We start from the raw sequence: 12,125 nt of genomic DNA, 5'->3' as shown, positions 1-12,125 counted from the left end.
AAGGCTTAACCCTCTGAGCCACCCAGGTGCCCCCCACTTTCTTTTTCTTGAAGAGCATTTCTTTCTTTCTTTCTTTCTTTTTTCTTAAGGATTTTATTTATTTGACAGGGGTCACAAGTAGGCAGAGAGGCAGGCAGAGAAAGAAGAGGAAGCAGGCTCCCCAAGGAGCAGAGAGCCTGATGCGGGGCTCGATCCCAGGACCCTGAGATCATGACCTGAGCGGAAGGCAGAAGCTTTAACCCACTGAGCCACCCAGGTGCCCCTTGAAGAGTTTTTTCTTTATAAAGAAATGCACATCCTCACCAAACTGGAATGTTTCACTTTCTCATGGGTTGACTTAGGACAATGATCATTCCTCTTAATTCCTCCCTTTTTCTTCCTTCTTCCCTCCCTTCTTTCCTTTCTTTTTCATTCCTTCCCTCTTTTTTCTTTTCCTCCCTCTTCCTCCCTCTTCCCCTTCCTTCTTTTTTCTCTATTTCTTGCCTCCTTTATTTCTTCCACTTTAATAAATTCTGTAACTTTGCCTACTGAAGGTTATTTTTGTTAAGGTTATAATTTGGACAGAGATTAAAACCTGACCTAAGAGGGGCGCCTGGGTGGCTCAGTGGGTTAAGCCGCTGCCTTCGGCTCAGGTCGTGATCTCAGGGTCCTGGGATCGAGTCCCGCATCGGGCTCTCTGCTCAGCAGGGGGCCTGCTTCCCTTCCTCTCTCTCTGTGATCTCTTCCCTTCCTCTCTCCTACTGTGATCTCTCTCTGTCAAATAAATAAATAAAATCTTTAAAAAAAAAAAAAAACTGACCTAAGAAAGTTAAGTATCGTTAAGTATCCAGCCTCACCTTTTAATATCATTGCCATGTTTGTACTGTATTCTAACTGAAGTCAATGGGCTTTTGAATCCTTGTATTTTAAAAGGTGATCATTGTCATGGAAGTCTCAAGTTGGGCATTTCTTTCAGGTACAAAAAAACCCTATAGTAATACATTATCTTCCCTTTTAGGTCAAATGGCAGGTGATCACACAAGGCTGGAATTTCACAACATAGAGACTGGCATCATCACAGAACGCCGGTATTTGTCTTCTGTCCCCTCCAACTTCATTGGACACCTCCAGAGCCTGACATTTAATGGAATGGCGTACATTGACTTGTGTAAAAATGGTGACATAGATTACTGCGAGCTCAATGCCAGATTTGGCTTCAGGAACATCATAGCAGACCCTGTCACCTTCAAGACCAAATCAAGCTATGTTGCCTTAGCTACATTGCAAGCCTACACTTCTATGCATCTTTTTTTCCAGTTCAAGACAACATCCCTAGATGGACTAATTCTATATAATAGTGGGGATGGAAATGACTTTATTGTGGTTGAATTAGTTAAAGGGTGAGTATATGTAAGTTCTTTGACCAATGAATAAAAATTTGCAAAATGGACCTCAATATCCAAACATATACATTTAACACATATGTTGGCTTCTAAGGAAGTGGGCAGGGGTGTGGGGGAATGGCTTAAATAATATATTTGCTCAGATGACTTCTTATCTTATGAAGATATCTTATAAAGTTAATAGAAAATCAGTAGAGTCTTTTATACCTACATTTTCATTTACAAGGTACAAATAATACTGAGTTATGATAATGATAAGCCTTCCATGAATTGTACACTTCAAATGTTGTTTTCCTTACTATGCACACTGTAATTCTACCAAAGAGTTTCTACAAATGTATAGAAATGTGTGCTAATTACCTAATGTGAAGTAATCAGATTACTTTAATTCCACAAAATCTCATTAATTCATATTTAGTTCTGTATCAGAATTCCTTGAAGAATTTAGAAGGAATTTTTTGTTGTTGTTGTTAAATTTCCTTGAAACGGTGAGGAAAATTTGAGGTCTTTTAATTGATTGGGGTACTCATTCCTTCAATCAGTGAACATTATAACATAGCTACAAATGGACTAGAGAACATACCAAGCACTAAAATGGGGAATGATTAGATATAATGGAAAAACAGCATGAACTGTTGCCTCAGATGATTATGTACAAAGATTCAGCAGAGTCTTTGGGGAAATTGGGAAAATGTATTAGGTTGGGAGTGAATATCAGAGCTGAGTCTTGAAGGATGACTGCATGTTTCCCATATAAGAAACAGGCATTCAAGACAAAAGGAGGGCAGGTGTAAGAAATTGGCAAAAGATGGAGATAGTGGTGGAAATAGGGAATGAGTCATGAAAGGTGACCTTCCAGTGTCATAAGGTGTGTTGTAGACCAAGATGCTAAAAATAATTTTCACTAATGCAGACAATGAGTAATCCTCCTGGATGAAATCGTATTGTTTCTTACTTTCTTGTACAACTCACTGTCTGACTTCTAACAAGCACTGAACCACATGGAAAAAAAAAAAAAACTCCATTTGTAATATCTAGTTGGACTCCATCAAAAATTCAAGAAACGATGGCACCTTCTCAACCTTTCCTTTCTTCTCAGGTACTTACATTATGTGTTTGATTTGGGAAATGGTGCTAACCTCATCAAAGGGAGCTCAAATAAACCTCTCAATGACAATCAGTGGCACAATGTGATGATATCAAGGGACACCAGCAATCTCCACACTGTCAAGATTGACACGAAAATCACAACACAAATCACCGCAGGAGCCAGGAACTTGGACCTCAAAAGTAAGTGCACACCGAGTCAGAGTAGCAGGCATGAACCCACATGGGCTCCACTCACATGGCAGGTCTTTTTTTTGCAGTGTGTGTATTGGTACTGTTTGCAAAGACTGACCAGAATTTTATTTCCAACACATGCTTAATAATACAACACACAAGCTTCTCTTCCCCTTTAATGTGGCAGAAACATATGTATTTTTAATAGCTCAAAAAATGCAACCTCTAAGAATGCATGCATGATTAAAATTTAAAGAGAAAACATGTTCTCAGTCTTGATATTACAAAGACGAGTAGGTTGCTTGCAAGTTTCTTCAGTTCCTACAGTTTTTAATCAATTTGGGGTCAAGATAACTAGATACCCAAGGAGTTTCTTTTAGAGCTTACTGAAGGTGAGGTTTCCTGAATACTTACAAAGCCTCTGACCAATAGGGGTCTGAGCCTGGCCTTTACCCTTAAGTTTCCAGAAGTGAATTTGCTAGAACATTCTACCCCCAACGCACACACGCACACACACACGCACACGCACACACACACACACACACACACACACGTCGGAATGCTTCCATCACCAGCTGCTAAGAAAGTTTAACAGACTTTTTCCTTCCCTATTGATTTCTCAAGTGAGCAAGACTAATGCTTAGAAAACATGTCAATAATGGGAGAAAATAACAGAAGTTTCTATTTGAATGGGCCCTTGTGATTCACTAAGAACATATTCAAATATTCTCATCTCATTTAACATGGCAACAAACACTGGACCAGGTTTTTTTTTTTTTTTTAAGATTTTATTTATTTTTTTGACAGAGAGTGAGAGATCACAAGTAGGCAGAGAGGCAGGCAGAGAGAGAGGGGGAAGCAGGCCTCTGCTGAGCAGAGAGCCTGACACGGGGCTCGATCCCAGGACCCTGAGATCATGACCTGAGCCGAAGGCAGAGGCTTAACCCATTGAGCAACCTAGGTGCCCCAGACCAGGTTTTATCAGCATGTTTTTTTTTTTTTTTTAAATGAATATAGGAAATCTGAGCTTTGAATGGCTTGTCTAGGGATAAAAACAACTGCCAGTAAACACAGCCCCCGTTCTGAGGCACCCCCTCATTGCTCCCCTATCCTGATGTACTCCACAGCCCTGCAGGAATCATTGTAGGCACAGTTTTGCTTGAAAAGAGCTGTTGATTTATATTGACGGGATCTTTTCCTTTGATTCAAAAGATAAATACGTGGAGAAGTTAGAGAAAGGGAAAAAGAAAATCCAACAGAACTCTTTCTAGAGAAAAATGCTCTTTCTAAATAAGGTGAAAAGTATTTCACATCCTGTAATTGTAGAATATATTTACAATCCTGGGACTATATTTGTCCAACACATAAAAATGTGTGATAACGGCTGTCTTCCTTTTTTCCGAGTGGGCCTCTTGTTAACTTCAAAGCGATCCTGTTTGTGTCCACATGGCTAATAGCTTAGCTCAGGGAGGAAAATGAAATTCAAAGGAAATGTTCTTTAACAGGCTAAAGCTCTTTCTCTTTCTTCTCTCTGACTGAAGAGAATGGAGTGCATTTTCCGTATTTTCCTATTTTGTAAGTCCCTCTGTTTTGCACAGGGGGTTCAGGTGGTAATTATCAAGGGAAAAGGAGAGTTTGTAACATTTGGTGTCCTGGTCATGTCAGCCACCAAAGCTAAAGCTGGATGGTATCCCGTTTGTGGAGAGGGAGACCTCAGTTATCATAAATGAATTTTACTGGAAACTGCGGACACTGTGTGGGACACTAACGGGGCTGGAAAAGAAGCCGTTCCTGGTTGGTGGATGTCTGTGACCTGCACAGACCTACATACACTTTGAGGGTATAGCGAAGTCATGCAAGGGACTGGGTTCTAGCTCACTGGACAACCAGGACACTGTCTCCTGAGGTAAATATTTGCTTATTGTTCATTTAAAAAATTGAAGTGAGGGTAATAGGAGGTCATGGTATAGCTTTCTTTCCGGTGTGTTGGTGGGGAACTTTTACAAATCTAAGTGACCCTCGAGCTGATTTTTATCAAAACATTGAGTGTTTCATGATTCCAAGTGTAAGAAAGGCTTTATTTATCTACAAAGCAGAAACTAAAACAATGAGTTGAAAATTGCATTTTATATAATATTTAGATACTAAGCAGTGAATTCTGACTGAGTGCATCTGTATTAAAAAAAAAAAATCACTATTTAAACTTGAAGTAAATTTCCCAGCTGAATAGAGCTTCTGCACTAATGACAACCCCCTTTATCTCATGAAGTTCCTGTGTGTTTCCAAATTTATCAGGCTATGCCAAAAAGTGAAAGTAAGTTTCTAAAATTGAAATTTGAAAGTTAAAAGCCAAAGCTGTGGGCTTATAAATTAAATGTGTGGTCCAATGGTGATTATCACCCCAAAGAAGCCCGCTTGCCACGTGTGCCACCCACATGGGGCTTAAGAAGGGAGCATGGTCATGTGGCCACACTTCGCCTATCTTCCATCACCACGAACTTTTGTTGTATGTGGTGAGAGGCATTGGCCAGATGAGGAGTGTTTACTGAGCACTTTCTCTGTGCAAAGAATGAAGAATACATTTTTTTTTTAAGATTTTATTTATTTATTTGAGAGAGAGCACACACAAGAGCAGGGAGGGTAAGAGGGAGAAGCAGACTCCCTGCTGAGCAGGGAGCACTGATGCCAGACTTGGTCCGGGACAGGCAACCAACTGAGTCTCTGAGGCGTCCCAGAGAGTGCATCTTTGAAGAGGCGGAAAGAGTTCCTGTCCTGAGAAGCTTTCTGTCCCATGGAGCAGATTGACTTGGGGCATTTGCAGGATAGAGAAGAATAGGACACCCTGGAGACACTTCAGTGCATTAAAACAAATCTGATGGCACCAGGGAGAGTTTTAGGGGAGGTTATGTTTAAGGGATTTCAGAAGGATGAGTAAAACAACCAGGCATTTTCTCCTTTCCACCTGGACACCCACTGGAATTAGGGAGGGCTGACTGATATAGGAGAGCATCCAGGAACTCTTCACTCTGACCTGAACAGCATTGTTTTCTTAGCGTGCTAGTCAGGTAGAGTTCAGACACTCTAAATATGGGAAAAATAAAAGATGACCTATTTTGGTCCATTGTTTTATTTCATGTATATTTGCCTTTAAAGAATTAAAAGAAAGTTATCCTATTTACTCTACAGTCAAAGTCTCTGCCACGGCCTTTAGTTCTTCTCAAGGTGAGGTCAGCCAACATGACCCCTTCACAGTCATGTGGTGGAGTTCATGAGATGCAAGTTTCTGGATCCTGCCTCAGACAGACTGAAGCCGTAGACACTTGAGAGTGAGGTGCAGGAAATGGCCGGTGTCTGGATTTTTGAAGACCACTCACTAATGTAGATGCCATGCGTTTCAGAACCCTGAAAAGATGCGGTGTCCCTGTTGAAGCAAAATTTAAGTCACTCTGGAATGTGGGACAAATCCTGGTTATGCTTTTATTTTAGAATTTTATTTTTGTTTTGTTTTATCAGGCCTGGTTCAAAGAGACATGGATAGGTTACTTCAGGGTTATTTTAAGTATTTTTTTTCCTCATGTTACCATACCGCAAAAAAAACACTAGAGGGCAGCATCAGGCCATGAAAACTTGCCTTACAAGCCTGAGGTGGAGGGGAACCTCCACAGGCTCTCCTTGTGTTGAAGCAGAGTTTCTTTGTTTTCAGCCATTTAATAATGTTTGGGGCCTTTATAATAACGTATGCTTTTATCTGCATCTCTGTGTCCTTATATAGAGAGGAATTTGGTGTAGACATTTGCAAGCTAGGAACCATTTATTCCATTCTCCACCTTGACTCCACTGGAGATGGTCAGAAATGGGCAGGAGTCTAATGATCTTTCTCAGGGAGGAGGAATCCCATGCAGGTGACCTTGTTCAAATTATCATTCGTGACACTGCCGAGTTCTCAGGGGGTTCTGTGGCTCTCCCTGCTGATACAGTTTTGCTTTCATCTTTATTTCCCAGCTGTTTGTGTTCTATTCCCTCTGGCTATTATGTACAAGCTGGATCACGCAATGAAAAGAGCAGCATAAATTTGCTCTCCACAATGATTTCCTAGCACAGCTGCGCATTCATTGTGGGGCTTCTGAGTCCTGCCCCCTTTAGAGAGACAAAGGGCTCGTGTAATTCCTCCTTATGTTCCTTCTCTTGTTCCTGTATTTGGCACATTTATATGTTTATATATGTATGTATATGAGAAGGAGCGAATACTTATTAACTTTCTACTAAACACTAAATAGATTTAAATGAGGTTATTTTATTTCATCCAGGGATTTGAATTAAGGTCAGTCTTGCTCATACATTAATCTAGTGAAAGAACAAAGATAGGCAGAAAGGATGGTCTTTAGCCCCTGTTTTCCATGGGCACCCTTCTTTAGGGCATTACTTAAGTTTATCCTTTAGCAAATTGAGGATAATTTACTTGATTGGGGGGGAAAAATAGATTTCTGAGTGTGGAGAATACAGTGCCCTCAGGTGGCCACTTAGCAAACTACTTCCCAGTGAATAATCCCCAACTAGGTCAGCCCAGGCAGAGTGTGAGCCTTTGTTGTCCCACTCCCTCCTTATCCTTTGCCCTCAAGGGCTTTGAGCAAGCTATCACTCTGTCTTCCCACCCTGTCTCTTCTCTCCTTTTGACCTTTATCTGCTTTTTAATCTTCTTGATATTCCTCCTTAAATCTTACTTTGAAAGCAGCCACCTGCTCTTGTTTATCCTGTGACTAAGCGCCTGAAAGTTTCCATAATCAGAGACAACCAACCAGGACTGCCCTTTCAAATACTTGCAGCCTCTCAGCAAAGACTGAAGATGAATAGTATTCACGTTCTTTTCATCTTGATGGTACGCTCAGCTACCTACCCTCTGCAATCCTGAATATGACACCTATTACCCCCTCTCTCTGCTCTTTAATGCTGCCTTTTGACAAATCATTGCTGCTGTTCTTGCGTGATTCAGATTTTATTCCCATGTCCCGATCATGTTTCAGTATGCCTGAGCTGTGTATTTTCAGACTGTGTGCCTTGCCCAGACAATTTGCTGAAAACGAAACTTTCAGAGAAGAGTCCAACTCTGAGTAGAGCCTTTTAAAGCAAAAGATAACATTGAAACTGGAAGCAGGCATCTGTTGTCCTGTTGCTTAAGCTGTCTTTCTGAGGGTTTTTTTTTTTTTTTTTTTTTTTTTTAATTTGTGAAGAGCTGAGATTTACTCACATTACTTTAGTTAATGGGAGATTATTTTAAGGATCCATTAGGAAGAGAGACAAGAAATCCTCTCAGCTGATGAACAATGAGGCTACTCAGAGAATAAGAACTTTGTTCTGATTGTCTGTCATACTAGGATCTCAAGAGCAGCCCTCCCAGGTCTTCCCTTGGACGTGAATATCCACTGCTCCCTAATTTCAAGCTCTACTGCCAATCCCTTCTCAATGGTGTCTTCTCCCACTTAGAGATAATTTCTCTCTGTTCCCTGCCTTCTCCTATGCTTGGCTTCTGCCTTGTGGCTTCAAACTATTGCTTTTGTTCCTGTGCATTCCCACTTTGTCTCTTCCTCTCTCTCATCTCACTTTCAAGTTCCCCCAAAGACGCGGTCTCATACAGTGAGTGGACCTTCCTAGAACACAAGTCCATGGGCTCTTTCCCCACTGTTCTGGGTTAGGCTTACTTCTTCAGGCCAAGTAGCTGTACACACAGAACTAAATTTGCATTGGCATAAAACCCGAAACTTGAAAGATGATCTTTGGGAAGGAGGTCATGAGCTGGAAGGCTCTGTGAGCTTCTTAAAAGGGAGTGGGGTGGTTAGTTTATTTAGAAGGGCCCTGAGTGTCATGCCAGAGGTGAGGAGGAGGGAAAGAAGGGGTTTCAAGCAGGAGGGTAGAGTTCAATCTACAGTCATTCCTTTGGCTTCACTGCAGAAGATGGGGGCAAACTGGAGAAAAGAGACCACTTTGCAGGCACAGTACAGAATAGAGACCATCAGGCTCTGAGTATGTAAAAGCAAGACTTGACATCTGTTACTCTGTTTCCCACACAAGAATTGAAAGACAATTAGAGATAGGAAACAATTATTTCTCTCCTGGTGTCTCCAATGGATTCCCAGGCTTTCCAGATATCAGTCTAAGTCTGGTCTTTTTACTGCAAAGCCTTTGTGAGTGTGTTCAAATCTCACTGTCACCCCCACTCCCCATGAGACATCTCCTCCCCATGCCCAGTTGTCTTGGACCTCCTCTTTGACCTAGGGTATGAAAGTTCCTCCTTCTGCTTCCTTGGACCAACTTAGACAAATGAACAGACTGTAAGTTCTTTATTCCCAGTCAACAATTCTGCTTTCTTTTGAATTCCTCCACTCATTGTATTTGTTTTGGAGTCTCTTCCACATTGGGCATAGGTTTTCTATGTTTAAATTTTTCTACGCCTTCTAAACCTATTGTTTGAAGTTTACCTTCCCACCATTAGGATCATAGGAGCTTAGAGCTCAAAGTAATCTGAGAGACAGACTGGTCTGAGTTGTTTCTTTTACAGATGAGACCAGTGTGCTCAAGGGAAATGTGCCAACACCACCATACAGACAATTAGTGTTTCTAGATCTGGTCTTCTAATTCCCAGTTGAAGACTTTTTACCATAGGCCAGGGAAGACAAGTTTCATTGCTCATAGCAATGTCTTTTTAGAAGATGAGCTTCTTGGTCAAGAGCTCCTGGTGTCAGAGCCATCCGAGAAGCCAAGTTTGGTAACATTTCTCTTACCGAAGAAGTACTTGGGTCTTCAGAGTTTTCATGGGCAACCTCTTTTTTTTTTCTTTTTTCTTTTTTCTTTTTTCTTTCTTTCTTTCTTTCTTTCTTTCTTTCTTTCTTTCTTTCTTTTTCTAAAAGGAGATTTAGACAAAGATCTTTGTGGGTACAAAAAGCATAAAACCATTCAGACTAACTTCAGTGAAAAAAGAAGTGACTCAACGTATATCCTTTAAGGAACCCAAGGGTCAGAGAGAAAAAGTTTAAGGCTGGACCTCATGAAAGCTGTATTTGGGAAACCTGTCAGCAACAAGTCAGCATCTTCACTCTCTTGGTCTCCCCTGGGGCTGTGACTTGCTTTCTCTTGGTTCCCCAAAAGCCCTCATTATTCTCCCTCTCGGCACACTGGCTTCCCTGCTATCACAGGCATTGGGAAAGGGACCTGGCTTTTCACCCCTGAGCAATTCAGATACCCACGAGAGGCTCACTTGAGTTTCAGAGTCCTAGTGCCAAATTCTTGGAGAGTAAGGTTGATTGGAACATAACATCGTCTCTGTGACTAGAATGAGGGATGGTAGGAGGCAGGGTCCCTGTAAAAAAATAATGAATTCTCTGGATTTGTTGGAAGAAATATTTTAACAGACTACTTGAGAGACTAAGTGGAGCCATCGAGGGCTCTGAAAGGTGGTCTATAAGCTCATATGCAAAAATCAAGGTGGTGTGTCTGCGTTGTTCTGGGCAGGGGTTGGGGGTCAGAGCTACAGCCATCAGATAGTAGAAAAACTCAATTTTGCACACCACCAAAATGTTCATATGATTAAATTCATAAATGCTTGCATGGATAAAATTCTCCTGTGGGTGGAGTGAGACTGTTGATCTGGAATCAGAGAGAACACATGAGATACAAAAGGCAGAAACAGAAGTCAGAGGCTTTTTGGATTTTGGGGAAACACAAGGGAGAGAAAATGCTAGATTTTTATCCTCTGTGAAATTGGAAAGATTTAAACCAGGCTCTTCTAGATCTATAAAGGACAGAGCAGCCATGGCTGACTTGTGGGTAATATTACATTTGTTCCTTATAGATCTCAAAAGTAAATATCACTGTTACTTTCAGCCGTGATTCCATTTAGTTAGAGTTTAGTGATAATGTGGATCCAGCCCTCTTCTACTGTGACCCAGAGATCACAGTAGTTTTCAGTTTCTCCCTTTAATCCTGAACAATTCCTCTTGAGCCATGGTTCAAAATCAGAACAGACTGGAAAGTGAGTTGGGCTTAGGACAAAGAGCCAATGCTTCAGAGCCATTTCCACCATCCTGACCCTCGTAGCAAAGCACATTTTTCATGCTACTGTGCTGCTGAGGCCCTCATGTTTTTGACATGCTGGAAGTTACCTCCAGTACTACTTTGGAATTGCATTAGGTCAATGAGGCTTTCTTATTAATGCCTCATTAATGTGGTTTTCTCTTTCTGCCCTTAAAAAGGGCCCTTTCTTGACTTCTGCAGTTAATTATTGTGTTTTTTCTTTAGGATAAGAAGCAATATAACATTGTAATTAAGGACTCTTGCTCTGGGGTCGGAAAGGCATAGGTGAAATAGCATCCCTTCTATTTATTTTATGTGTGTCCTTAGGCAAGGCACATCACTGTTCTCTCCATCATCACGTACCCTTTGCAAAGCATCAGCTGAGAGGTTTACAGAGATGATCTCTTCAATTTTCATGACAAAGTGGCCAGGTTGCCATACTAAGCTCCATGTTACAGATGATGAAACTAAGGTGAGGTTTCGGGAGGTTAAACATCTCACCAAAACAGTAATGATATTGATATTAAATATTAAATAGTTATAATAATTATTTTAACCCTTTCTGAGAACTTATCATATCCCGTGCACTGTTACAAATATTTCACACATGAGATCTCATTTCTCAGAACGGTTCCCAAGATCAGCCGAAGTGTTCTTTGAAACTTGAGCATTTATAAGAAGAGGCGATTTTGTAAGGTTCACCTGGATATGAAGGCATTGACAATATTTAGGCCACTTTTTCCAGGTTTCTTAGAGGTTGCTTATTAACATTCTTAGGCAGGCAGCACAAGGCTCCCCCTTCCTCTCTTGCCCCGCACCCAGTCTGGCTTCATTACACCCACTACTTACATTGCCCACGGTCGGTTCCCCTTGAAGCCCCGAGACTGGAAAAAGACTTCTCCAAGCCCTTTAATGTCGTGTGCTAATGTACTCTATCTACAACACAGCAGACCTTTGGCATTTATAAATTGTACACGCCTGGTTCAATCTATTTTTGATAAGCTTGATGTTCTGAGAAAGAATTATTTGTTCTTTTGCTGGGACACAAGTTTGAACCATGCACAGCAACAGGGTCATATGAAAAACTGAATATTTTCATGAAAGAAACTGTCTCCTGGCCTGGCATTTGTCTTTGTTCTCTGTTCAGGGATGTATAAACCGCCTTCATTAGTGCCATCAGCATCATAATTAGTGACTTATTAAATAATGTCATTTATTGAGTACCTGGTGTCACACACTGTATTAAGGGCTTAAATGTGAAATCATTAAATTAAATAAGCATGATGTTCAAATATAATTAAGCTACAGTATTATTTTTTACCTCAAACTATCACTTCAAAATGTATTTGTACCATATACTGGCTAAGAGGAAATGTTTGGGCTCACTCTTAAGACAAT

General features: G+C 40.9%; 1 protein-coding gene across 24 annotated transcripts in view; it reads left to right on the top strand.

Moving 5' to 3' along the window:
• The window catches only part of NRXN1 (neurexin 1), a 1,166,360-nt gene that overhangs the window by 569,829 nt on the left and 584,406 nt on the right, over positions 1–12,125 (top strand). For all 24 annotated transcript variants that reach the window (XM_045077824.1, XM_004752835.2, XM_004752837.2 and 21 more), the window contains 2 exons: positions 998–1,379; positions 2,482–2,672. In XM_045077824.1, the coding sequence (XP_044933759.1) occupies positions 998–1,379; positions 2,482–2,672 (573 nt within the window). The remainder of the gene's footprint in view (positions 1–997; positions 1,380–2,481; positions 2,673–12,125) is intronic.

This window comes from Mustela putorius, unplaced genomic scaffold, assembly GCF_011764305.1.
Source record: "Mustela putorius furo isolate JIRA1106 unplaced genomic scaffold, ASM1176430v1.1 tig00000224_pilon_pilon_pilon, whole genome shotgun sequence".
Taxonomy (NCBI): Eukaryota; Metazoa; Chordata; class Mammalia; order Carnivora; family Mustelidae; genus Mustela; species Mustela putorius.
Note: the sequence above shows the minus strand (reverse complement) of the source record. Positions and strands in the feature narration are given on the sequence as shown.